We start from the raw sequence: 27642 nt of genomic DNA, 5'->3' as shown, positions 1-27642 counted from the left end.
TAATGGAAAGACTTCTTAAGACCGAAAGCTACTAACTTACTGTGTAATCTTAGACAGAGCCCTTTTTGTCCTTTGGGCTTTGGTTTCTTTACAGAGAGATTAGAAATGCTAAGGATGTGTCCAGGCATGGTAGCTCATGCCTGTAATCCCAGCACTTTGGGAGTCCAAGGCGGGTGGATCACCTGAGGTCAGGAGTTCAAGACCAGCCTGACCAATGTGGAGAAACCCTGTCTCTACTAAAAATACAAAAATTAGCTGGGCATGGTGGCACATACCTGTAATCCCAGCTACTTGGGAGGCTGAAGCAGGAGAATCGCTTGAACCCGGGAGGCGGAGGTTGTGGTGCGCTGAGATCATGGCATTGTACTCCAGCCTGGGCAACAAGAGCAAAACTCCATCTCAAAAATAAAAAAAGAAATGCTGAGGACTCTTCTAGCTGTAACACTAATTTTTTCCACTTTGGTTCTCGATGTCATATTCTAAGCAGTGCTGGTCAAAGCGTGGTCCACCAGTCTGCAAAAGATATGCTATTAGTTGGTGATGAAAGAAGCTTGCACCAGAATTTTATTATAATGTTTCTGTCAGCTGATTTTATTGTTGTTGTTTTGTTCCTGTAACAACAGTTTTTTAAAATGTATATTTGCCAGAACATCCCCAAAACACTCTGATAAAGAAAAAATAGCATTCTGAGTAGCACCACTCTAAGGTTTCTCCAAGAAGAAAAATTAAAAAAAAAAAAAAAAAAAAAGCCAGGCATGGTGTCTCACACCTGTAATCCCAGCACTTTGGGAGGATAAGGTCGGTGGATTATGAGGTCAGGAGTTCAAGACCAGCCTGGCCAAGATAGTGAAATCCCATCTCTACTAAAAATAGAAAAATTAGCCAGGCGTGGTGGCACGTGCCTGTAATCCCAGCTACTTGGGAGGCTGAGGCAGAGAATTGCTTGAACTCAGGAGGCAGAGGTTGCAGTGAGCCGAGATCGTGCCACTGCACTCCAGCCTGGCCGACAGAGAGAGACTCCATCTTAAACAAAAAAAGACAGCTGGTCTTGTCTTGACACCAAGAACTACACTTCCAAATCCTTGTTCACTCACACCAATACTGGCCTCCCACCAAACTAGGAGATGCTCAAGGAGAAACATGAAGTTGCCGTGCTGGGGGCACCCCACAGCGCTGCTCCCTTGATGTCCTCTGTGATCCACATCTGCAGTGAGACCTCCATGCCTGAATCCTGTTCAAAATTTTCTTCATGAACTAGTGCTTCCTGGGCTTCACAGCATTCGTGTACTCCATGAAGTCTAGGGACAGGAAGACAGTGGGTGACCTGACCAGGGCCCAGGCCTGTGCCTCCACCACCAAGTGTCTGAACATCTGTACCCTGTTCCTCGACATCCCTGGTCATTGCACTCATCATGATTTTCACCACTAGCTCGGTAATAATCTTTCAAGCAATTTCTCAGAAGATAAAGGATCTCCAAGGCCGGTAGTAGAGCCCATGTACTCCACCATGCACTGTTGGCCCTGGTCATGGGGCTGGTCCTGTCCTCTTGACCCCACCCCTATATACAGCAGTCTATATTCACCTGTCTACAATGCAATTCAGTAAAGTATATGTGTTCATGGAAAATGTGTATATATACTCAGTAGAATATTTCAGTGATTCATACTTTTTAAATTGAATTTAGAAGTTGCTTTCTCATTATCAGCAATTGTATGTTGTCAAATGATAAATGTGTCTGCTTTTATTCCCAAAGGCCTCCTCAGTCCCCAGAGGAAGGAAGCACTGCAGAGATTAAGAGCAGAAATTGAAGTTTTAACAGATTCCTGGTTAGGAACTGCATTAAAGTCCTTACTTCTCATTCAGTCCAGGTATGGAAATGGTTCTTTTAGGTGTCATCCTCTCAGAGACATACTCTTCTACTCCATTCCAGGACAGGCCATTCTCTAAAATAGGTTTTGGGATAGGGGTGGAGAGGAGTTTAAATGATGTAGGGAAGTATTATGTTAGGTGGGAAGCAAGGTCATTTTATGTTAACAGCACACCTTCTAGTTATAAGAGAATATTTATATATGAAATCCTTGTTCTGTCTCCTTACTTTTTGCTCACGAAATTAAAACTCAGTAACCCATAATCTCTAGTCAGGAAGTTAGGCCTGGTGACATCAAAGAATACATGGTGGAGATGTATTACACATATCCTAGGTACAGGAAGCTCCAAGAAATATATCCAAACTCACTCAAGAAGGCAAGATTCAAAAGAAAAAGGGTACACTAAGCAGATTAAGGAGATTTCAACATGAAGCTTAGACTGGGAAATAAATGTGCCAGTCTGTGTCTGCACCAATACCCTAGTGCTCCCTCCCTCAAAGCAGGAATTCCAGATCCACAACATAGTAAACAATAAAACTGACACCAGGGAGTGGATATCCAGAGAAGGTAAAGGACATGTAAAATTAATGTGTATTCTAGAATCAGTGTTGCTATTGTGTGAAGAACAAAGAGAATGTAAATCATATCTCATTTATGGACTGACTTGCATTCAGATGAAGGAGTACAGCCCAGAGCTTTTTGTTTTTGTTTCTTTTCTAAAATATGGTATCAGTGACATGGCTTGGTGGTATTTATTAACAAGTATTTGTGACTAGAATTGTCAGAGGGGAAATAAGGCAAGAATTAAGTTGCTCCTCTGCATCCACTAAGAGACAAAAATGAGTAGAACCTCTGTCCTTTAATAGAGAAAGTAAATGAACATGAAATAATTAGTAGTAGCTGAACATTGGCTCTGAACAGTATCATACCAGGTCCTTTAAGGTTAATTTTTAATAGTTAGATTTTAAAGAGTTGGCACATATGAATTCTTGCTTCCAGGTTGGTTTAGTTTTACCTTTTATTTTTCTTTTTACTCCCTTCTAGAAAGAATTGTGTGAATGTTCTGATCACTACCACTCAGCTGGTTCCAGCCCTGGCCAAGGTTCTCTTATATGGACTAGGAGAAATATTTCCTATTGAGAACATCTATAGTGCTACCAAAATTGGTATGGCTTCTATGCTGTTTCTTGTCACTGGCCTTGCAATAAAACTTTCTACTCATGATGTACCTATTATTTTCTGTTAGACACTTTATATGTAATACTTATAATCCTCACAACAGTATTCTGATATTTTTTGTAATGCTGTTGAGGTTTAGTAGTTATATAGCTTGCTCAAGTTCTAACAGCTAGTAAGTTACATAAACATGCTCTTTAATAATATTTGAAAGAACATATTATCTAGCTTAGAAATCTGTTCGGCCTCATTTCAAGTTTTTTACAGAGAGTATGTAGTATAATAGAAAAAGCTCTAGATTAAAAATAGAGCTCTAAATTGTATACCTAAAAATGATGGCCAGGCATGATGGCTCACACCTGTATTTCCACCACTTTGGGAGTCCGAGGCGGGAGGATCATTTGAGGCCAGGAGTTCAACACCAGCCTGGGCCACATGGCAGACCTCTGTTTCTACAAAAAAGTTTTTTTTAATTAGCTAGGTGTGGTGGCACACATCTGTAGTCCTAACTACTCGGAAGGTTAAGGTGGGAGGGTCACTTGAGCCAGAAGTTCAGTGCTACAGTGAGCTATGTGATCTTGCCATTGTGCTATAACCTGGTGACAGAACAAAACTATGTCTTAAATAAAATAACAGGTATTGACAAGGATGTGGAGAAATTGGAAACTTTGTGCACTGTTGGTAAGATTGTAAAATGATGCAACTGTTGACAGACATGGTGGTGCATACCTGTAGTCCCACGTATTTGGCAGGCTGAGGCAGGAGAATCACTTGAGCCCAGGAGTTTGAGTTCAGCCTGGGCAACATAGTGAAACCATGTATATTTTAAAGATGCCACTACTATGAAAAATAGTATGATGGCTCCTCAAAAAAATTAAAAGAAGAACTGCCATATGATTCAATAACCTACTTTGAGTAAATATCTGAAAGAATTGGGTCTCAAATTCTTGAAATATATCCAAATATCCAAAAGCAGGGTCTCAAAGACATATCTGCGCACTCATGTTTATAGCATTATTCACAGTAGTTCAGAGCTAGAAGCAGCTCAAATGTCCATCGGTGGATGAATGGATAAACAAAATGTGGCATACACATACAGTGAAATATTATTTGGTCTTAAAAAGGAAAGAAAGTCTGTCATATGCTACAACATGGATAAACCTTAAAGACATGCTAAATGAAAGTGAAATAAGACAATCACAAAAGGACAAATACTATATGATTCCATTTATATGAGACTTCTAAAGTAATCACATGCATAGAACTGAAAGGAGAATGATAATTGCCAGAGGCTGAAGGGGAACAGAAATGGGGGTTGTTCAATGGATATAGAGTTGAAGTCATGCAAAATGAAAAACTTCCAGACATCTGTTACACAATAGTTAACATGACTGAACTTTACACTTAAAAATTGTTAAGAGAAGCCAGGCTTTGGCTTGCATTCAGATGGAAAAGTACATCCCAGTATGATTATAATCCCAGCACTTTGGGAGGCTGAGGCAGTTGGATCATTTGAGGTCAGGAGTTCAAGACCAGCCTGGCCAATATGGTAAAACTCCCTCTCTACAAAAAATACTAAATTAGCTGGGCTTGGTGGCACGAACCTGTAATTGCAGCTACTTGGGAGGCTGAGGCAGGAAAATTTCTTGAGCTTGGGAGGAGGAAGTTGCAGTGAGCCAAGATCACGCTGTTGCACTGCAGCCTGGGCAACAGAGCAAGACTCTGTCTCACAAAAAAAAAAAAAAAAATGTTAAGAGGGTAAATTTTATATTACTTTTTTTTTGAGATGGAGTTTTGCTCTTGTTGCTCAGGCTGGAATGCAATGGTATGATCTTGGCTTACTACAACTCCACTTCCCGGGTTCAAGAGATTCTCCTGCCTCAGCCTCCCAAGTCGCTGGGATTATAGGCATGTGCCAACACACCTAGCTTATTTTGTATTTTTAATAGAGATGGGATTTCACGGTGTTGGCCAGGCTAGTCTTAAACTCCTGACCTCAGGTGATCCACCTGCCTGTCTCCCAAAGTGCTGGGATTACAGGTGTGAGCCACTGCACTTGGCAAAAATTTTTTGTTTTAAAGATTAGTAAATTTCATGTTATGCATATTTTACCAGTTTTTGTTTTTGTTTTTTTTTTAAGGAAAAAGAAACATCAAGGAGAAGGATTTAAGTCCTGGCTCCCCCACTTACTAGCTCTCACCTTAGGCAGATTATCTTCTTTCCTGTGCCCCAGTTTTCTCAAGTAAAATGAGATCTTAAAAGTGAGTACAGTCTGAGTGTGGTGGCTCATGCCTGTGATCTCAGCACTTTGGGAGGCTGAGGCAGGCTGATCACCTGAGGCCAGGAGTTCGAGATTAGCCTGGGCCAACATGGTAAAACCCCCTCTTTACTAAAAATACAAAAATTAGCTGAGCTTGGTGGCAGGTGCCTGTAATCCCAGCTACTTGGGAAGCTGAGTCAGGAGAATCGCTTGAACCTGGGAAGTGGAGGTTACAGCGAGCCGAGATGGTGCCACTGCACGCCAGCCTAGGTAACAAAGCAATACTCCATCTCGAAAAAAGGAGGCCAGGCATGGTGGCTCACACCTGTAATCCCAGCACTTTGGGAGGCCAAAGCAGGCGGATTGCCTGAGCTCAGGAGTTTGAGACCACCCTGGGCAACATGGTGAAATCCAGTCTCTACTAAAATTCGCTGGGTGTGGTCGGGGCCACTTGTAGTCCTGGCTACGCAGGATGCTAAGGCAAAAAATCACCTGGGAGGCAGAGGTTGCAGTGAGCCAAGATCATGCCACTGCACTCCAGAATGAGCAACAGAGCAAGATTCTGTCTCAAAAAAAAAAAAAAAAAATAGCCAGGTATGATGGTGTGTGTCTGCAATCCTAGGTACTCTGGAGACTAAGGTGGGAGGAGCCTCACGAGTTTGAGGCTGCAGTGAGCTATGATTGTGCCACTGTACTTAAGCCTGGATGACATAGCAAGACTTTGTCTCATAAATAAGTAAACACAGCAACTATGAACTGTTAAGATTTTACAAAGCTGGGTTGGTGGTAGGCATTTTTTTCTTTTTCTTTTTTTTCTTTTGAGACAGGGTTTCGCCCAGGCTAGACTTCAGTTATCACAGCTCACTACAGCCTCGACCTCCCTGGCTCAAGCAGCCCTCCTAGCTCACCCTTTCGAGTAGCTGGGACTGTAGGTGCACACCACCATGCCTCATTTTTTCTATTTTTTGTAGAAATGGGGTCTCACTTTATTGTCAAGGCTGGTAATTCTCCATGCTTTTTTGTATGGTTGAATTATTTCATTTACAAAGGGTTGGGTGGAAGGGAACATATATGAGAGCTCCCTTCAGATATCATTACTGCTGCCATTGCTTTATGTATATCATAGGAACCCAGAGCACTTAACTGAGTCTCCCACACCTGAAAGAGATTTTCTATAGTGCTTATACTGAGACCTGGCACCCGCAGGCTCATTAGGCTAATGGAAATGATCTCATTTCCTCTGACAGTAAGTGTACTTATTTGGTGATTTCCTCAGTCTCGGTTCATCCAGAGCTAATTTGCAAAGCTGCAGTGGGATCTTGTGCCATGGTAACCACAGTGGGAGGCTTGAGACTTTTCTTCACAGAACTGTGAAATGGGAACAAGGAGAAGAAATACTTTTTCACTTCCTCTGAAATGATAGCAAAATATGGTTCTGTTAATGGCCATTCTGTGATTTGGGGACATTAAAGAGAATTCTCAAAATAATTTCTGAAAAAGTCAGGTCTTTTTTGTTTTTTGGGGCTTTTTTGAGACAGGGCCTCACTCTGGTACCTAGGCTGGAGTGCAGTGGCACCATCATAGCCCACTGCAACCTTAACCTTCCCATGTTCAAACAATCCACCCACATCAGTCTCCTGAGTAGCCAGGACTTCAGGCATGCTCCATCACCATACCCAGCTAATTTTTAAATTTTTTGTAGGGAAAAGGTTCCAGTGTGTTGCCCAAGCTCATCTTAAACTCCTGTGCTCAAGTGATCCTCATGCCTTAGCCTCCCAGAGTGCTGGGATTGCAGATGTGAGCCATTGCTCCTGGTCAGAAGTATTTTTAATAGAGAAAACCCAGGGACTAATATTCTCCAAAGATTTGGCTGATCTTACAGTTCACCAGCTTCCATTGTGTCACATTTGGTAAACTGATTAGTCATTGGCCTCATCCTCCTGAACAGGAAAGCTCATATACAGAATTGTTTTGAGAGTATAAATGGAGGTATTTTACCAACTGTATTGGAGTGAGTCCTGTTTTCATGTAGCTGCTTCTTTACTTTGAGCTGTTAATAACTCTCTTGGTCTCTTAATCCTTTTAAAAGAGACATTACAGAGCATATTTCATCCTTGATTAGCTGGGCGCGGTGGCTCACGCCTATAATCCCAGCACTTTGGGAGGCTGAGGCGGGTGGATCACGAGGTCAAGAGATTGAGACCATCCTGGTCAACATGGTGAAACCCCGTCTCTACTAAAAAAAAATACAAAAAAAATTAGCTGGGCATGGTGGTGTGCGCCTGTAGTCCCACCAGCTACTCGGGAGGCTGAGGCAGGAGAATTGCTTGAACCCAGGAGGCGGAGGTTGCGGTGAGCCGAGATCGCGCCATTGCACTCCAGCCTGGGTAACGAGCAAAACTCTGACTCAAAAAAAAAGAAAAAAGAAAGAAAGAAATATTTCATCCTTGATCATTGCATGCCAGGACAATGAAATTGTCTGTGTTCTTATCCTCTAAATACGAGTTACTACCTTTGTTGAGTCTTACAAGAAAGTCAAATCTGACTCAAAAAGAGTTTTTTGCTACAGACAGATCATAGTAGACCATGCATCTGGTGGAGGTTGGCTTAGTTTGAAAAGCTGCAATGGTTGAAATGAAATTAGACAAAGAACTCTTTCATACCTTGAACATAGTAAGAATCTATTATTAGTTGAACTGTTTAATGTTTGAACTGAATTGAGGCATAAGACCTGGACTACAGTCCTCCACTGAATCATTTGTAAGATGAATATGACTTTACTCAGCAAACATTGATTGAAGCCTTATATGAATGTAAGGCATAACAATTCTACTGAAAATGTTAGCACTAAAAGAGACCCAAGTGCACCCAAGCCAAGCCTTATATTTTAAGTGGCCAACTGAGCCCAGAGTGGACTAGTGTCTGGTCCAGTTGACTAGTCCATCTGTTTTGAGGTGCTGCTGGAGCAAGGATGTCAGAGATTTGCAGTTACATATCTGCATGACTTCTCCTGTGCCAAGTAGGACTTCTGAGTATGGAAGTATAGGTTCTGGCCAATTATAGTTACCTTAGATTTGCGTATTTATATATTGCAGTGATTTTCCAGCAGATGGCAGTCAAGTGTCTTGAGGAAGAGGCTCTTTTATTCACACAGGGACCCGGGTGCTAAGTCACTCTGTTGGGCAAGAGGAAAGAACAAGAAGGTTAATAGAGCAGGATGAAGAAGAAAGCCAAAGTTAGGATCTTGCTTAACTGAAGAAGGTGGCAGAAGCAGGGAAATAAAAAGAGCAAGGGATATAATTTCCTTTTATTTATGCAAATAAAGTATCTTTCCCACAGCAGAATGATCTGTGAATGTTTTAGGTGTTGGTTTCAGATAGGATTGGAGTTTTAGTACACTGGCATGTTTCTCAAAACTCTCGTCTGCATTTCTGAGAAATAGTTTTAAATCACTCATTTCCCAAGGTCAATTTCAGTGATGTAATATCTTGGTTACAACTACAAAGTATAGTAAGTAAGGAAGTTCCAGATATGACAAATGTCGCTGTGGTATTTATTGGCCACTTTTCTCAATTCTATTCTGGGGCTCTTCCCTTACTGAAAGACACAAGGCCCACACCCAGAACTGCTTCTGGGAAATGAAGAAATGGCTTTTTGTTTGTTATTGTTTCTAACAAGAAATTAGGGCCTTGTGCTGTCACTTCTCTTTCCTTCCCTAAAACATTGCCCCTCAAAAATCATTCATTTATTATGGCACAATGACCAGAGCCTAGATTTGGAGTCAGAGGCCCCAAGTTCTAGCTACTCACGTGTTTGTAATCTAGGGGCAAGTCACTAAACCTATGAATCCCTCCCATTTATAGAAATTCCCTCACACTAAGATCTTAGGGACTTCACCCTCAAGGTGAAGGTTAAAATCAATTGTTATTTTAATGGCACAACTTCACATTTTTTGGACAGAGGGTCTACTGGATCTCTAGCTCCCATCCCTACTCCCCAGCAAGCAAACTACATAGGATGTCACTTAGTCCACCTAAGCACAGGCAGGTGAACCTAACAGCAGCCCTTCTTTCATTTTGAAAAGAAGAGAAGAGTATTCTAACAGGAAATTTATTTTACTCATCAGGTAAGGAGAGCTGCTTTGAGAGAATTGTGTCAAGATTTGGAAAGAAAGTCACTTATGTAGTGATTGGAGATGGACGAGATGAAGAAATTGCAGCCAAACAGGTAACCATGGTAAAGAAAATTGTCTATGTGGTTGTACACCAAGTAATTAGAAAAATGGTAAAAACTACAAAATCTTAGCAATCTATTATGCATTTATAGTATTTCCTCCTCTTTCTTCCCTCCGCATTTTTCTTTAAAGAAAAAGAGGGTCTTTGTTTTCTCCAGATGGAGTTTTTCCTCTAAGTTTTTAGATCCTTCCCTTCCTTTTCCTCCCTGCCACTCAAGAATCTTAAAATCTTTAAGCCCTTCTACAGGGATCCCATCATTAAACCTGAGATGTGCCCCATCTTCCATCTTCATCTTCAAAGTCAGTGTCTTCTCAAGCATCAGACTTGACTGCAAAAAGCCTAATCATTCTTACTTTTCCATGCTTCAAGTTCTCAGATAGTACAATCAATAGAGAACTGTTTCTATAGAGAAAGTCCTTCCTGCCTTTGAGCCCTGGAAAGATTGTTCTGATGTTAACCCCACCACTCTACAGGTCCTAACTTCAGGTCATCCCTTCTTAACATAGGAAACAATAGATTAAAGAGTCTTGGCTGTAGAACCTAAAATCCCATCTGTGTATCAGCTATGTGACTTTGAACAATTTACTTACCCTCTTTGAGTATCCTCATGTGCTCAATGGATCTGTAGAAGTTCTTTCCCTCCCTACCCCAACCCCAATTTATTTTCTTCCAGCAACTCTGTTTCTTAGACATGGAGGCATTGGGTTGCCAGCTAGAACCAACTGCCCTGATACTCTTCATCCAGTTAAGTAGAAACCTTAGCAACTATAATAAACTATGAGATTGGTAATCAGCTGGCATTATTATATCATGTTTTCATTTGCCACTATGTAGCAATTCAGGGATCTTTATTTTTTTTTGCATATAATATCACTGAAGCTTTGATTCTAATGTGCTTCTTATTGCCCTCTTTGGGAAAGACATTAGTGGGTGTAGGCATCAGTGCTTCCTGGTCTGAAAAAGGGTATTGGGGAGGGAAAGAACAACTCAAGTCATCAGCAGAGTTGGTAACTCTTGAGCTAATGTCTATAATCATCTACAATAGAATATACCCATTGAGGCTGAGCATGGTAGTGCACGCCTATAATCCCAGCACTTGGGGAGGCCAAAGTGGGCAGACCACTTGAAGTCAGGAGTTCGAGACCAAACTGGCCAACATGGTGAAACCCCTTCTCTACTAAAAATACAAAAATTAGCCAGGCATGGTGGTACACGCCTGTAATCCCATCTACTCTGGAGGCTGAGGCATAAGAATTGCTTGAACCCTGGAGGCAGAAGTTGTAGTGAGCCAAGATCACACCACTGCACTCCAGCCTGGGCAAGTCCATCTCAAGAAAACAAAGAAGAAAGAATATACCCATTGGAAAATGCCTTAGCACTTTGTCCAGTTCAACCTATACTCTGTGAAGGATCTTTTCTGCAGCCTTTCTGACAGAAGTCTCTCTAGTCCTTGCTTCAATATGCCCAAGGATGAGGACACTGGTTCCCAATAGCCTATTCCACTGTGGGGTCAACCAAGCTGTTAGGGTGTTCTCCCTTCCACTGAGTAAAAATGTCTCTAACCTTCACATACTAGTCTGGCATTCTTTTGTTTTGTTTCGTTTTGGAAATGGAGTCTCACTCTGTCGCCCAGGCTGGAGTGCAGTGGCACAATCTTGGCTCACTGCAGCCTCCACCTCCTGGGTTCAAGCTATTCTCATGCCTCAGCCTCCCAAATAGCTGGGCTTACAGGTGCACACCACCACACTCAGCTAATTTTTGTATTTTTAGTAGAGACAGAGTTTTGCCGTGTTGGCCAGGCTAGTCTCAAACTCCTGACCTCAGGTGATCCACCCATCTCAGCCTCCTAAAGTGCTAGGATTGCAGGTGTCAGCCACTGCACCTGGCCTCTCTAGTCTGGCATTCTTGAACATAACAAGTCTGCTTTCTCTTCTGTATGTTAATAGCCTTTTAAATATTATGCGTGAGCAGCTGGCTTGAAAAACAACTAGGGTACATGCCAAAATAATGGTGTTCTAGGACCTCAGTATTCTGAGTAACTTGGAACCAGTTTCAGCTAGATGATCAGGAAAGTTAATCTCCTCAGCTTCATAGAACATGGTTTCCAACACTTGAGTTTATCAAAGCCCTCCTTTAAAATATGGCCTCCACATGAGAATCACTTAAATCTGGGAGCAGAGGTTGCAGTGAGCTGAGATAGCACCATTGCACTCCAACCAAGGCAAAAGAGTAAGACTCTGTCTCAAAAAATATAAAAAAATAAATAAATTAAATAAAATTTAAAAATATGGTCTCCAGGCACAGTGGCTCATGCCTGCATTCCCTAGCACTTTGGGAGGCCCAGGTGGGAGGATTGCTTGAGCCCAAGAGTTCAAGACCAGCCTGAACAATATAGTGAGGCTTCATCTCTACAAAAAAAAATAAAGAATTAGCTAAGCGTGGTGGCACATGCCTATAGTCTCAGCTACTTGGGAGGCTGAGGTGGAAGGATTGCTTGAGCTCAGGAGGTCAAGCCTGCAGTGAGCAGTGTTCATGCCACTGCACTCCAGCCTGGGTGACAGAATGAGACCCTGTCTCAAAATAAAATAAACTATAAATAAGTAAAATATGGCCTCCAGAACAGCACACAGTATTCTGGACATGATTCTGACTACATAATATAATGGGATTATTATTTCCCAGGTCTGTACATTCTCCTTATTGGACATAGATAAGATTTGGTCTTGTAATTATGAAACTTATAAGAAATTGACCATCCATATGACAATATAATCTTATATCAAATACTAATTTTTCACCTGGGCTATTTTATTTGATCCTTAAGATTCTGTATGATAGCTGGAATGCCTGTAGTTCCAGCTACTTACGATGCTGGGGTAAGAAGATTGCTTGAGCCCAGGGATTCAAGGCTGCAGTAAGCTATAATGACACCACTGCACTCCAGCTTGTGTGACGAAAAGACCTTGTCTTCAAAATAATAGCTAGACAGGTAATCTCTTATAAAAGCACAAAGTACCACTGAAACCTATTTAAAATTTCTCACATTTATAAAGTGTACAATGTATAAGGCCCTTATACATGTGAGTATTTGATCATTATGACAGCCCTATGAGGCAGGGATAGATAGGGTTACCATATACCTTGGGGAGAGGTGTGTTGAGGAAAGAGTATGGGCAAGTATTTAATATAAGCTTTCAGAAGAAGTTGGATTAACCAGCTATCCCCTCTTTTCCAGCACAACATGCCTTTCTGGAGGATCACAAACCACGGAGACCTAGTATCCCTTCACCAGGCTTTAGAGCTTGATTTTCTCTAAGAACTGGAATGAGGAGCCTTCCCCTTAAGCTCCTTTTCACTCCTGAAGGGAGCTGGAGACTGGAACCAACTGAGAACTTTCTCTGTCTGTCTCACTCTCTGTCTCTCTGTCTGTCTCTCTCTCTCTGCCTCTCCCTCCTCTCTCTCTTTCTGCCTCTCCCTCTCTCTGTCTCTTTCTGCCTCTCTCACTGTCTTTCTCCATGGAATGCTGGCGAGAACACAATCAGAACCAACAGCTGCAATTTTTGCTAAGAGTGAGCTGCAGCCCCGTGTTCATCTCCATACAGAAGCAGGAGACAGTTTGATAGAGAGAACAATGGACTCACTGCAGCTACAGTGCTTTTAATTCTGTGTTTTGTTGTTTTCTTTTTTTCAAAAAATGAAAAAGAAAAATTCCTGGGGCAGAGTTGAGAGTTGCACTCTTAGTCCATGAGCAGATTGAGAATTACTTATGACTTGTGGTGATCAGATAAATGCAGCAGACTTTTATGATAACATCTCTTGCAGTCTTAGAATCTCCTTAGCTTAGAATCTCACTTATTGCCAGTGAACATGTATGTTATTTTTATAAGTCAGGGTCTGATCTCTGACACAGGTTTCCCCCTTTTCTTTTTCTAGCAAGAAAGGGGGAGTGAAGTCTTGAAAATAATAATTGAAATATCTAAAATACCTCTCTGTGGCAGTAGTACCTCTTTAGCTGCTCCAGTGGTCTGCTCTCTAGGATGATTCCTTTCCTGTTCTTCATCTCCTAGTTGGCAAACTGTGGGGCACTGGATACTGAGTAACTTTAAACTTCGGCATATCCCATCTAGAAGCCTTAGTCTTCTTTCCAGTCCCTTTTCCCTTTAGTCAAATGGCACAACCCCAAAAAATCCTTCAGTTTGACTCTCCTTCAGACTGAATCCCTGGAGGCTTAGCTTCCAAACTGGCGAGAAGCAACTAAAGCTTCTTAGGAATTTCAGCTTCTTTGGCTCTTGAGACAGAAAGGTTCTACCTATTTCCCATCAGATGCTTTCCCCTGCAGCTTATTCCTTCTTAGTCATCATAATGCTAGGTTCTTGCCACTTTCCTGCCCTCTGTACCTCATATCCACCTCCAGGCGGCTCTGGCCAGTCCCCAGGTATTAGACCCAAGAATTGAAATAAAATCTAAAAACATGCTTATATCTACATTTTGGCCAAAACTACCAATGTATTTGACTTCCTTTTTGGAAGCCCTTAAGCTATATGGGTGTCCCAGGCATAAATTTACCCAAATCTCTGCCTGAAACTGAAGAGCAGATTGCTGTATTTAAGTTTTCCCGTGGAACACCCTGCTTCTCAAATCCCATTCCACAGTAGGAAACCAGAAAGACTTTGCTGATTGTGGAGGGAGGGTAGGTACAGCCAGGGTTTCCCTGTGTTGCCAAGGTTGGTCTCAAACACCTGGCCTCAAGCAATCCTCCCACCTTGGCCTCCCAAAGTGTTGGGATGATAGGCATGAGCCACTGCACCTGGCCAGACTTTCCTGATTTAGATGAGAGTGCTGGGTCATTCCCTACTTCATGCCCCAAAACTTAATCCTGGGCCAAATGAGGAACATCTCTCCACCTCTGGGAAGATTGGTGGGTGCCCAGGCACTAGTCACAGGCTTCCAGCCCAGCCCTCCAAGACCAATCTGGGCATCTGCTCAGGCAGGATAAAATTCCCTAGAGCTGAGGAAGTTCAGTCTCCCAGGCTGCACAGAGATGATATAAGCACCTCAGATTGAGATGCAGGATTGGTCCTCAGAAGGAGGCATTGTTGACCAACCCCAGCTATAATTGCTCGTCGCCAGAGACTTTGCATACCCATTTCAAAGATACTGCAGCACAAAGAGGCAAGACTCCTTCCAATGCCAGGCCTCCCAGATAGCAACAGAGAAAGGCTGGTATACACATTCCTTCCGAACTCATTGAAAAGTGCTCATGACTCACCATTTTAAGGAGTAAGTTTTTGACGAGTAGCTGAAGTCAGTGCTCCTTTACCTAGCTGCCTCTTTGGCCTGGTTTCCTGTGGGGTTGGGAGGAGGGAGATGTCTTTGGCCTGGTTTCCTGTGGGGTTGGGAGGAGGGAGATGTAGTGTGAGGAAGGCCTTCCGTTGGTCTGTATTCAGCAGAATTGCCTAGATACTGCTCTGACTTGTTTGATGGTTGATCTTGGGAAGCTCTAGGTTTTACTCTGAGGCCTCAAGCCCTCCCCTTAATGCCAGTATAGCTGTTAGGTTTTTGTCCTGGACAGAGGCCACGGGTGTTGGTCCTGTGCTTCAGGTTTGTGAGGCTGCAAAGTGGTACCCCCACCATGCACACAAGCACACACACAAATACTTCCCTCTCCACCCTTATGGGAGCTCTTTATTCTTAGAATATAACCTAGACTCACTTTTATCAATGGCCTTTTTCCTCTTGCCCTGACTTCCTAGCTTAGCTCTTTCCAAAAGGAACTTGAACTTGGCCAAGAGAGGTAAGGAGGCTGAACGGAGCAGTCTCTGCTCATTCTGGTTGTTGCCACCCTCATTTAGATGGAAAACAGAAAACAGGAGCTTCTTGGCTCTTTGCCAAAATGAATTGTCGGGGAACACAGTGCGCTTGCTCTCTCTCTCTCTGTAATTACCCTTTTTCTCCTCTGCAACACAAAAATCTGGAAAGGAAAATAAGTGGGTAGGATTAAGAGCTGTTGGAAGCTGAGGGCCAAAGGATACTGTGTCAAGGGGGAGGCCCTCTTCATTAAAAAGAGTTCCTCATGAAATTAGCCAAAGGGTGAGTCCTTCCCCAGCTGGGCATTATGGGTTCTATAAGATGGGTCTGTAATGTCACAGTGAGGGCTCTCTCTAGTAGTAGATCTGGAGTGAGGTGTGTCTTGGGTTGAAGAGGTGGCTTGACTTTAGAATGTAAAACTGACTGTGCCTTAGCATCACCCTGTCCAATGCCCCTGGGGCAGCTGGTAGTGTCCAGAAGAGTGGACACCTGCTCCAGATTAGATGCCTATCTGAGCTTTTGTTTGATTTGAGGTGTTTCTGTCTTCTGTAAAGCTAGTGAGTTGTCCCAAGAGACTGATGCCACAGCTTGTTCGCAGTTTACACAAACTCAGCTTTAAGGCTCCAGATAGAATCTGATTGACAAACTCCAGCTGCAGCATATGGAGCTTCTAGATGTTCAGAACCTTGAATGGGTGTCAGTGTCACTGAACCATGGGGGAGAGGAGTATTGGGTAGAGCAATGGTCTGGGCCAAGGAGTGGTGAGCTTAGGGTCTTCCTCTGAAACCTCACTCCTCTTCAAGGAGGCAGTTAGGGTCCCTCTTAAGCAGGCTTCTATTTCTTACCACTAAATTGGTTTCATTTTTCATCCAGAAGTTAGAACTCCCCAGATATTCACACTGTAGGATCTGAATTTCGAGATTCTAAAATATCTTAAACCACAAGAGAGAAAATCTAGTTCTGCCTCAGCCCCAGTCAGCAGACCCTCTGTCCCTTCCTCTCCTCTGAGTCAGACAGCTCTGGCAAGCAAGGCTCCTTGGCTAGTTCCTAATGCACTGACAGGAGCCCTCCCATTAAGGATGACTTCTACTCAAAACACGACTCTCCCTCTGGACTGCAGATGCCTGTTAGCAGGAAAAGGCAGTGATCGGATTGGATATATTTATGTGACTGCGGGCATTCGTGGCTGTAGAATCCATGACCATAATGTTATATAAACGTAATGGGAACTATCTTATAAACTTGAAAAAAATAAAGTTTTTATTTTCTATAGTTTGCCCCTGTGTCTTTTCTGAATAGAATCAGCCCAGTTGCCCAACTGTGAGGTGTCCTAATTATGGCTTCCTAAAGGTTCTAAAGAGTTCATTGGAGAGATGTCACTCTTTGAGTGACTGTGTCATTTCACCAAAAAAGTAAAAACAAAACCATTTCGCATAAATATACATGGGAAAGTATTTTTAAATAATTTGCATGGGAGCATTTATTATTTCTAAAACATACTGCTTTTTAAAGTTTAGAACTGGAACAAGAAAAGATTTCATTCACTGCCAAATGTGCTGAAATTTAATTACTGAGAGAAATCAGTACCTTGCTATGCTGAGCTTAAATGGCAAAAGCAATAAAACTGATAAACTGATATCAAACCTCATTTGATTTGGCCTGATTTCATGTCACATCAACTACTTTTTCTCATTTCATTTGTCTGATTTGGGTCTGGCTGTACCCCACTAGTTTAGAAAACAGTCATGAAGCCTTTCTGCCTTTTAGCCCAGTGAAGGAAATTAGAATTGGGTTCTAGCTTCCATGGAAGTACCATACATGTCAGACGGTAAGATGTATTTTTCCAAAGATTCCCTAGAAAAGAGAAGGTTGCCTATTCTAGTTATTAAATGTTTTCCTCATTAGGTGCAGATTTTGAACCACACATTAGTTGAAGCAAACCCGTTAGCTGCTATATCCTTACTCAGTTATAAGTACAAATATTAGAGATACTGATTTCCAAGTACAGAGTAGATAAACATCTCCATCTCCTCCTGCAATTAATTTCAGGTGTGTGTGTTTATATGCATTCTATTAGAAGAATGGTCCTTTGTTCTAAGATTGCTACATCCTTTTATGAGATGATGAAAATAAATGGTGGTAGTTTTTAATGACCTTTTTTGTTAAAATTAAGTTGCAACCATGTTGGCCATTTTATAGGTTCATGATATTCAGAAGTCTGAAAATGTCTAGACAGGATGGTCTGCGGGATCCTTTCTGCCTCTGACCATTGCTTGTATGTAAAAGAAGTCACCAGCATTGTCCTCACAGATCCTCTCCCTGCCTCCACCCTTCATCTCTGGGTCATCTTTAGCTCCAGGCCAACAGAGTGGCTACAAACACTTCATCCTGTGGAATTCTGTTTGCAACATTCCTTCCTTGACAATGGTTCAAGCCACCAGTGACTCCAGGTTCTGCTCCTTCTCCTGACACTTAGACACCCATCACTGCTAACCGGCTGTTCGTTTTTCAGGAAGCCCTTCCCCAGCCATTCTATACAAAGTTGTAATTCCCACCCCCAAATACCTACTCTCTCCCTAGCCCTTTCCCTTTTTCTTTTAGCACTTAACACTATCTAATATACTAAATGTTTTACTTATCCTGGTTTTTGTGTCTCCAGCAGAATAGTAACAGAACTGAAACTATCCTGAATCCCATCACAGTGGTGACTGGAACCTTTTCTTCTCTATCTCAAGTGACTTTTCTGTCCCTTGTTTCTCCAAACCACAGACCTCCTATAACAGCAAAAGATTCCACCTCCCCAGCACCATCACCCACCCACATCTACATCCCCTAAGCCACCTCATCACTTAACCTCTCAGAGCTCCCAGCAAAAAGACCTTTCTTCACCAGGCTCTTAGGTTCACTTCTTGGCCCTAAATATGTTTGTGGCCACTCCTGCTGGTCCCAGCAGCAGAGCTCGTGGTGAAGAGGATACACTAAGTCAGCCCAGATCTGGATTCTGATCCCCAGCTGAGCTGTCAACCCCATGCTGGCTCACCACCTCCTTAAACTTCAAAAACGAGGTTGAGAAGCCCCACCTGAGCTAGCCCTCTCTCTGTTCTGGGGGCCTTGACCAATTTTGAGAAGATTTTATGTCCCTGACCTCCTCCAGTTCAGGCTCTGAACGCCATAGATTTTGTTTGATGATAACAGACTAGGTTGGAGGAGTTCATGAGGCTTTAAAAACCTAATAATACTGTTAAACAAAAACAACACATCTGTCTCTTGCAGAGACACACAGGCACACACATTCTCTTCCCCTCACATAGACTCTGAGGTAGGAGGTACACCGGCTAAAGAATAAAAAATACTCAGTGGCTGTGCAAGGCCCAGAACACAGGCTCACAAGGCTCTTGGTTGAAAAGCAGCCCCTTGAGAGCAGAAGCAGAGGCCAGGTCAGCTTCACTGAGATCTTGGAGGTTGACTGGGGTCACCAAGAGTTGGGCATCCCTGGCTTCCAGCATTTGAGATCTAACCTAGGACTGGTTGGTGCAGGTAGGGCATGAAGCTAGGGTGGTAGCTGGTCTTGTTCCAGGCTGCAAGGATAGAATGATGTTCCTGGCACATAAACTGCTCTTAGCAAAGATTTGTTTCATGAATTGAAAGAATGGTGTGGGGAAGGGAGGAAGAATTCTAGAGGCCAGCCCCTGGGGGTGCTGTGGACTTCTAGCCCAGGATAGGGGAGCTAAGGGGCAGCACCTAGACCAATTATTTTAGAGGTAGCTAGGGAGGTAGAAAGTTCTGGGGCACCAGCTATACCAACTGGCAGGGGGAAAAGAAAAGGTAGCCTTCTTTCCTCCCCAAGTGTCTTGTACCTAACTGGGGCTGTTGACCCTGCAGGGCCCAGCCCTTCTCTTCTTGTTCTCTGTGAACTCCTTGAAGGCAGGCCTCTACCCCACTCAGCAGCATCCCTGGTGCCTGACCCAGCACAGGCGTCCCACTCTTGCTGAGTGCATGGAGCCCACGGCAGTATCGTTAGCTTATCCTCGCCTGCCTTCTGCCATCAGAGTCACTGTCCATCTCTGCCGGCTGGGTCTAATCCTGCTTCAAAGGACGCCGTTCACCTCTCCCTTCACTGGCGAAGCAGCCCCATCCTTAGCCTTCGGGAAAAAGTTCTGTGCTAACTGGGTCATGCGCCTGTTCTGAGGCAGCTGATATCCCTCTGGGGAAAGTAGACTCCGGGCCCCATCCACCTGGTCAGGCTCAGGCTCCCAGCGGTGGCAGCTAGGGTGCAGCCAGCGGTAGTACACAAGCCGCAGAGCCAGGCCCAGAAGGAAGCAGCCGCCTCCCACAGACAGCCACAGCTGCAGTGGAATCCCGCTGGGCAGCCAGGAGCTATGAGTCACCCAGGTGGCCACCAGGAGAATGCTGTCATTTAGGAGGAAGGCCAAGTGGATGGTGGCCCGGCCTCGGGTGTGGCCCTCAGCCACATTGAACCAGGAGAAATAGAGGATGGTGGCCACCGTCACCCGGTACAGCCATTCAGAGCTGGTGTCCGGCATGAAGTCTGTGCCCTGAAGCCAGACCCAGAGCAACAGCACCAGCCACAGGCCCAGGAAGTGCAGGGCCACATAGCTGGGGAAGAGGGCTGAGAACAGGGCCACAGCCAGGACTCGGGGCCACAGCAGCAGCAGGTTCCACAGGAAGTAGATCACGGAGGAGCCCCAACCCAGGAGGGGCTTGGAGGGGAGGCAGGTGCGCAAGGCCCGGTGGTAGTCAAGCAGTGCCCACGAGATGCCCAGGAAGGACGTGCAGATGCCAACCCCTGCAAAGAGTAGACAGGAACAGTGAGTACTGGGGCCAGCCTGCTTGGCACTCCCCAGGGGTCGCAGGTACCGTGGGGGCCCTCCCAGCAACCCTGCGGTGGGTATTAGAATCCCCCATTTGTTGAAGGCAAATCTTCAGCTGGAGAAGACCCAGTGAGTTCCTATAACCAAAAATAAAGCTACAACTCCTAATATGGAACCAGCCCCTCACCACAGTGCTTTGCTGCTCAGGTGCGATTCAGGTATTTTTCAAAGATGACAGGGTTATGACTTGTGGCTCACTCGGCACTCTGCACCCCTGGGCCTTGGCTGCACCCTGAACATCTTCCAGGGCCCCATAACCCTTTCTTTCTGGGAAGAGCACAAGCCTTTCTTGTGTCTGAAAATCAGCAGTCTCAGTTCCCACTTTCTTAGTCTCAAAAAAGGAGTAGAAAATCCCATGGGGTGGCAACAGCTCTGGCTAAAGCTGCCCTCGGCCAGGAGAGACGTCCCTGCCGTGTGGACAGAAGGTCTCCCCACTCCCTTCCCCTCAAGACTAGAGGCCATCGGACCAACCCCTAGTCTTGATTTTCCAAGATCCAGAAGTTTACGACAGGGGTCCTAGGGTACTATCCCACCTCCTGGTCACCCATCCTGGAGCAGAAGCACAAGGACCTCCAGGGAGGGATGGAAGTGGCACTGGAAAGTCTCCAACTGCTTCCTCCTGTCCCCGTCCACTGCAGTCATTTGGCTGATCTTTACTGGGAGCCTATTATGTACCCAGAACCCACTCCTAGCCTGGAATCAGATCTGTCCGTTACCCTCGCCCAGGTCTCAGTAGGGCTGATGTTCTTCCAGTTTGCCCAGCATGCCACCTTCCGTGACCTTGACAAGCTTTGCCCAGGATGTTAGGTCACCACAAGCACATGCCCCATTTCCCTGGCCTACTCCTCCATTACTCTGCAAGCCCCAGCTTGAAGAGCCCTAGGTCACCCACCCTGACCCCACACCACTCACTCTGCTGTGTCAGGTATCCCTGTAACATGCTACCCACCTCATCTACAGTCTCATCACACAGTAATTATCTATTTCCTTATCTCTGAGCTCCTCGAGGGTCAAAAACAGACTCTGCTCACTTGGGGTCCCCCAGCAGCCCAGTACCTGGCACTTAACAGCAGTGAAAGAGATGTTTGCTAAATAAAAAGTAGAGAAAATCTGTCTGTCCCCCATACCCGCTACCACACACACAGTGCAGACTATCTGCACTCGGTCCTAGTTCTAAACACCCCCCACCCTCAGCAGACAAAAACATGTGCCCAATGAGTGCCAAGCGACCCAGGGCAAGTCACTCACCTTTCTGTACCTCTAAAAATGGAGATCGAGGCCAGGAGCAGTGGCTCACGCCTGTAATCGCAGCACTTTGGGAGGCTGAGGCGGGCGGATCACCTGAGGTTGAGAGTTCGACCAACATAGAGAAACCCCGTCTAGACTAAAAATATAAAATTAGCCGGTCATGGTGGCGCATGCCTGTAATCCCAGCTACTTGGGAGGCTGAGGCAGGAAAATCGCTTGAACCCGGGAGGCGGAGGTTGTGGTGAACCGAGATCATGCCACTGCACTCCAGCCTGGGCAACAAGAGTAAAACTCCGTCTCAAAAAAAAAAGAAATGGCAATATAGCACAGACCTACAGGGCTGCTGTGAACATGAGCAAGGATGATGTAAACGCTTCCCCTTGGGCCTGGCTGATAGCTGGCACTCAATTGTGATGGCTGCTATTACTGTTTTTTCAATCAATATTATAGATTCAGACTAGCAAGATGACAGGGCCCTTGGAGATCGAGTCTAACCCTCATCTTCCACAGGAAGGCTCTCCAGGACACACAGCGAATGACAGTAGAGTAGGGACTGCTTCCTTGAGAGGCTGTGGCATTTACAGCAGCGATGGAGGAAGGCAAAGGGGAAGCCCTGGACCCTGAATCGGATGTGAGTGGGGGCCCTATTTAGCTTGGCTACTGTCTGGGTCTTTGAAAATGGGCAAGTCAGCTGGGCACGGTGGCTCGTGCCTGTAATCTCAGCACTTTGGGAGGCCAAGGCAAGTGGATCACGAGATCAAGAATTCAAGACCAGCCTGGGCAAGATGGTGAAACCCCATCTCTACTAAAAATACAAAAATTAGCCGGGCGTAGTGACGGGCACCTGTAATTCTAGCTACTCGGGAGGCTGAGGCAGAGGAGAACCTGGGAGGTGGAGGTTGCAGTGAGCTGAGCTCGCACCACTGCACTCCAGCAGGGGCAACAGAGCGAGACTCCGTCTCAAAAAAAAGGAAAATGGGCAAGTCACTTTCCTTTTATGGGAAAAAACCCTCCCAAAGCTCCTCACTATAAACTTCACCCATGCTCAGGGGCCCTGCGAGCCCCTGCCCCTGCCTCTCCTTTTTCCAGTCACTCAACATGTTGTACCACAGCTACATGTGTTAGTCTATCATCCCGGCAGGGCAGGGACGGGGTTCATCTTGTTCACTGCTGTGTCCCCAGCACAGTAATAGGCACAGAAGAGATGCACATGAAAACCTGACTAGATGAAGGCGCTCAATATATTGTTTGTTGGTTTTTTGTTTTTAATTTCGTTGAGATGAGGTCTCACTATGTTGCCCAGGATGGTCTCGAACTCTGGCCTCCAGCGACCTGTGTGCCTCAGCCTCCCAACGTGTTCAATTGTTTCTTAACTAAAAAGTTACCTACTCTGTGTATCAGGCACCTCACACACTTTATCTCTGTTATCTTCAAAATTGTAAAAATTACAATTAAGATTTGTGGGCCAGGCACAGTGGCTGACACGTGTAATCCCATCACCTTGGGAGGCTGAGGCAGGAGGATTACTTCATCTCAGGAGTTCAAGACCAGCCTGGGTAATAAAGTGGGACCTCGTCTCTACAAAAAAGAAATTAAAAATTAGCCAGCATGGTGACACATGCCTGCAGTCCCAGCTATTCGAGAGGCTGAGACAGGAGGATCACTTGAACTTGGGAGGTCAAGGCTGCAGTGAGCCGTGATCAGGCTGCTGTACTCCACTATCGGCCATGACAGTGAGACTCTGTACCAGGAACTTATGTACCAGGAAATGGGCTTTCTTTGCATCACCTCACTTAATCCTTTCATCAACCTTATGAGGCAGGAGTATTTATATCCATTTTTCAGATGAGAACAAACATACTCAAAGAGGTCAAGGCATTTGACTTTAGGTTTCAAGCCAGATCTGCCTGACTAAAGCCTGTTTTCCTGTTTCTAAGCAGCCTTTATAAAAGAGTAAAAACAGCTCCGACATTTGAGTGAGACCCCCGCCCCAAGCTATGAAAGGGGGACCAGCCACTGGCCTTTACTCACACTGGTAGCACTCAGCCTGGCCGCTCTGCAGGATGATGGCCAGCACCAGCGTGAGCTGTGGTGTTGTCTCCAAGAAGGTCTCGAAGAGCCGCAGCATGCTGATGTCCAGGGAGAGGAAGTCCGTGTAGGCCAAGTCAAACTCAGAGGGCTCCTCCTGCCGCCACACCAGCAGCCCCTGCTGCAGCCCCTGCACGCACCTAGGCAGCACACACAGATGCCCAGAGGGTCAGGTTAGTGTCCTGTGAAGTCCTCAGCCTCCCACCCATCTAATGAATGTACACAGGCTCCAACCCGGCTCCTTGCATCTATGCTATGGGGCCTTCGGCAGTGTCCTAACCTCACTGAACTTGTTTCATCTGTAAAATGCGGATCGATACACCTTCTACTCCTGCTGGCCAGGCGCTGCCCCAAGCTCATCACAAACCTTGTCCTGTTTACTTCTCACAAGAGCCCATTTTACAATGGGAAAACAGAATCAAGAAGCTAATAAGGGCTGGGTGCAGTGGCTCGCGCCTATAATCCCAACACTTTGAGAGGCCAAGGTAAGAGGATCACTGGAGGCCAGGAGTTTGAGATTAGCCTCGGCAACACAGCAAGCCCCATCTCTACCAAGAATTTTTTTTTAATCAGTTGGGCATGGTTGTGCGAGCCTGTAGTCCAGGCTACTTAGGAGGCCGACGCAGGAGGATCACTTGAGCCCAGAAGTTCAAGGCCACTGTGAGCCATGATTGTGCCACTACATTCCAGCCTGGGCAACAGAGAGCTTGCCTCTTTTTTATTTTCAGAGATGGAGTCTGCTTCTGTCACCTGCTGCCCAGGCTGAAGTGCAGTGGCACAAACTTGGCTCACTCCAACCTCTACCTCCCAGATTCAAGCAATTCTCCTGCCTCAACTTCCTGAGTAGCTGGATGTTGGAATTGCAGGCATGCACCACTACACCTGGTTAATTTTTGTATTTCTAGTAGAGATGAGCTTTTGTCATATTCAGCAGGCTGGTCTCAAACTCCTAACCTCAAATGCTCCCCCACCTCAGCCTCCCAGACTGTTGGGATTACAGGCGTGAGCCACCATGCCTGGCTAGACCCTACCTCTTTAAAAACAATTCTCTTTGTGTAGTCTGAAAAAAAAAATTATAAGCAGCTAATAAGTACTGGAATGAGGATTTGGATCCAAATGGAAAGGCGCGCTATAAAGTTGTCTGAGGCAGTTCTCAAACTTTAGTGTGCCCAAGATCTCCTGGGATCCTGTGGGCAAGAGGAGCCACTGGGAACTTCTGGGCACAGACCAGATGGGGTAAGACTCTGCCTTACCCTGGCCACACAGGGAAGGAGCTGGAGGAGGGTTAGATTGGAAGGAGGTATCCCACTTAAGAGGCTAGCCCTGAGTGGTTAAGGATGGAGATTGGGGCAGAGTTAAGAGAGTGCAGAGGTTGGACAGACGGGCCTGGGGTACCCACTGGCATGAAGAGTAAGTGGAGGATGCACCAAGGACCATCCACTCAGAACTTTGCTCTAGATTGCCTATTGGGAGGGAACCCCGTTGACTCATCACAAGCTCACTCACCAGACATTTACTGTCACTTCCCCTGGACAGACCAGAGCACACTGAGGAGCAGGCAGGCGGGGCAGACTGGGGCTCTCCCTCAGCAGAGAGGTTCCCCAGTGGCCTGGCACGGGCCTCTGCCTCAGCCTAGTCACAGGTAGAAACAGAACCCCTGTTTCCAAAGGCAAAGCCAGTACAGTCTGTCTGACTCAAGCTCAGCAGAAATCCGGGCAGCGAAGATGCATGAGGTTGTCCAGGATTGAGGGCTCATCAGGCCTGCCCAGGACTTAACAACTGCATCCCTTCATGCCCACCCAGGGTTTTCTGATGTCTCTACAATCCCTCAGGCAAAAACTGCCACATTCAAAGCTCCTCTCCTCTACTCCTGGAGACCCCATGCAGCTTTGTCAAGGCAAGATCTCAAGACTTCGTAAAAAGAGTTTCAAGAGCAGATCCTGACCCAGTCACCCTATCCCAACCAACACACCCTATGCCCTGGCTTCATCGCATGCCTCTGAGCCCTAGGTTTCAGCTTCTCCATCTCTACACAGCTCCACTAGGTCCAAAAAGGAGCAGAATCCACACACATTTTCCATGACCCAGCTGTGCCCAGCCCTGGCTGGCTCCATGGCCGTGGATGAGTCGGAGGCCATCTGTGCCCTCTTGCTGAATCTGGGGTGGGAAGTCAAGGTTCAGGGAGAATACAACCGGGCAGACAGAGTGAGAGGAGGCCTTTGTGAGGGACAAGCCGTGGGGTCAGGGCTGCTGAAACTCCTAGTAAGGCCCAGGTCATCACGAAGTGAGCTGGGGTTGCTGAGTGCTCACTCAGCCAGGTCAGTGGACAGGAGTCATTTCACTTCATCTTCACCAAACAGGCAGGCGCTATTCTGTCCCCACTGGAACAGCGACCAAACAGCCCCACTGAGAGGTCAGTGACTTCCCAAGGCCCTGCCCATTCTGAAACATGGGGTGTGGAACTGAGTGTGCTGCCCCTGCCATTCCAGGCCAGACACTGTGCAAGGCACTTTCTCACTCTTTCGCTCACTCCTCACAACAGGCCTGCTTGTCACACCTGCTTGGGGTGATTACCTCCTTTCTGTGGAGGAGGAAACTGAAGTTTAGAGAAATGCAGACGTGCGGCAAAGCCAGAAGTGGATCCCAGAGAGGTCCGACTTCAAAGCCCATGTGCCTCTCTTTCTTACCTGGGCCTCAGTTTCTTGACCTGTGCCAGGAAAAGTAGGGCTAGGATGAAGGCAGTCTACTGGGATTCTCTTTCCGTAAAGGGCTGCATGCTCACCTGTAGGCCAGGCAACCACAGGACTTGGTTCCCTCTCCCTGTCACTTTCCCGGCATCTGGTGTGTCACCTGTACACTCAGAGAGGTCAAGGCATTTGTCCAAACTCAAACAGCTGCAGACTGACTTAATGTTTCAAGGCAGATCTGCCTGACTAAAGCCCGTTCTCCTGTTTTCTAAGCTTCTTAGTACAGGTGACCCAGCTGACGGAGGTGCTGGGCTCTGATCCTCCTCCCCTCCCAGGGCGGGGCACTCACCTGTACAGGTAGCCCAACTGCAGGAGATGCAACAGCGCCAGGCAGCGGTGCGGGGGTTGCGACCCGTGCAGGTCGGCGGGGTCGCCGCGCAGCCAGAGCCAGCTGAAGAGCTGCATCGCCACCGAGGCCAGCCCCAGAAGTGCCAGCACCAGACCCGCCCACAGGTAGCGGCCACCGAGCGCATACTGGACGGCGGCCCACAGGTCGGCGCCCAGGTCGAGCAGGAAGGCGGCGGTGCCCAGTACGCCCAGTACCAGGTCCCAAAGGAGGGCGGGGCGGGACGACTCGGGCATGGCCCGCTAGCTTCTGCCCCTCCACCTCCTCTGCAGTTGGGGCCTATCCTCGGGGTCCGGGGTTGCAGTGGCAGGAAGGAGGCAGACGCAGCCCTCGGGGCGGTGAAGGGCCTGGGCCTACTGGGCGGGACTTCCCCGTCCCGCCCCGTCCGGGGAGGAGCGAGGCCCGCGACTGTCCCAGGTCCCTCGCTCAGACCCTCCCGTAACCCAACGCCGCCGAGACTCTGCTTCCGCCGCCTGCCCAGGGGCCCCCCTGACCCAGCCCAGCCAAGCCTGCAGACCGACCGACCTTCGCTTGGCAGGCTTCAACCTTCGCTTGGCCTAGTTTTACGTTTGAGGCGCCCGGAGGCCCAAGAAAGCTAAGAGGACGAGAGCCCAAGCTAGGACTTCGATCCCTCACACCAACATTGTTGCAAAACAAAGCAACGAAACGCAAAGGCACATTCTCATCCCTAAGTGCAGGACTTTGCAACAATGCGTGCGCCCGGATCGGGAGATACACGGAGGGCACTGGGAGGCTGAGCTCACGCCAACGATCCGAGTGGGGGGAGGGGAGGGCGTTCGGTTCCAGCGAATGCGTTAACCTCATTTCCATACGAAAAGGAATACAGGCCTGGCGCGGTGGCTCAGGCCTGTAATCCCAACACTTTGGGAGGCCCAGGCAGGCAGCTCACCTGAAGTCAGGAGTTCGAGACCAGCCTCACCAAGATAGCAAAACCTTGCCTCTACTAAAAATA

The 27642-nt window shown here is 46.3% G+C and overlaps 2 protein-coding genes across 8 annotated transcripts in view; one reads left to right on the top strand and one right to left on the bottom strand.

The window, feature by feature from the left end:
- EYA3 (EYA transcriptional coactivator and phosphatase 3) overlaps positions 1–16620 on the top strand; it is a 113357-nt gene extending 96737 nt beyond the window's left edge. For 4 of the 5 annotated variants that reach the window (XM_064363550.1, XM_012439916.3, XM_064363549.1 and 1 more), the window contains 4 exons: positions 1755–1869; positions 2914–3035; positions 9432–9532; positions 12776–16620. In XM_064363550.1, the coding sequence (XP_064219620.1) occupies positions 1755–1869; positions 2914–3035; positions 9432–9532; positions 12776–12856 (419 nt within the window). In that variant the 3' untranslated portion in view covers positions 12857–16620. The other variant, XM_064363552.1, reaches the window with a different exon arrangement.
- XKR8 (XK related 8) lies at positions 563–27001 on the bottom strand. Of its 3 annotated transcripts, none has more exons than XM_064363553.1 (7): positions 26613–27001; positions 23520–23716; positions 14810–20155; positions 8373–8480; positions 3372–6673; positions 1854–1944; positions 563–1298 (listed from the first exon to the last, which is right to left on the bottom strand). In XM_064363553.1, exons 1-3 carry the CDS (start codon positions 26903–26905, stop codon positions 19437–19439), a joined length of 1209 nt encoding a protein of 402 aa, XP_064219623.1. In that variant the 5' UTR covers positions 26906–27001; the 3' UTR covers positions 563–1298; positions 1854–1944; positions 3372–6673; positions 8373–8480; positions 14810–19436. The 3 variants fall into 3 exon arrangements, with proteins under 3 accessions (XP_064219623.1, XP_064219625.1, XP_064219624.1); XM_064363555.1 differs by having other exon boundaries at positions 1854–6673; positions 14810–14926; positions 19206–20155; positions 26613–26905; XM_064363554.1 differs by having other exon boundaries at positions 1854–6716.
- Between the last annotated feature and the right edge of the window lie 641 nt (positions 27002–27642).

The sequence above is a fragment of the Aotus nancymaae genome, unplaced genomic scaffold (assembly GCF_030222135.1).
Source record: "Aotus nancymaae isolate 86718 unplaced genomic scaffold, 86718_ANA_hifiasm-v0.15.2.pri h1tg000053l, whole genome shotgun sequence".
Taxonomy (NCBI): domain Eukaryota; kingdom Metazoa; phylum Chordata; class Mammalia; order Primates; family Aotidae; genus Aotus; species Aotus nancymaae.
Note: the sequence above shows the minus strand (reverse complement) of the source record. Positions and strands in the feature narration are given on the sequence as shown.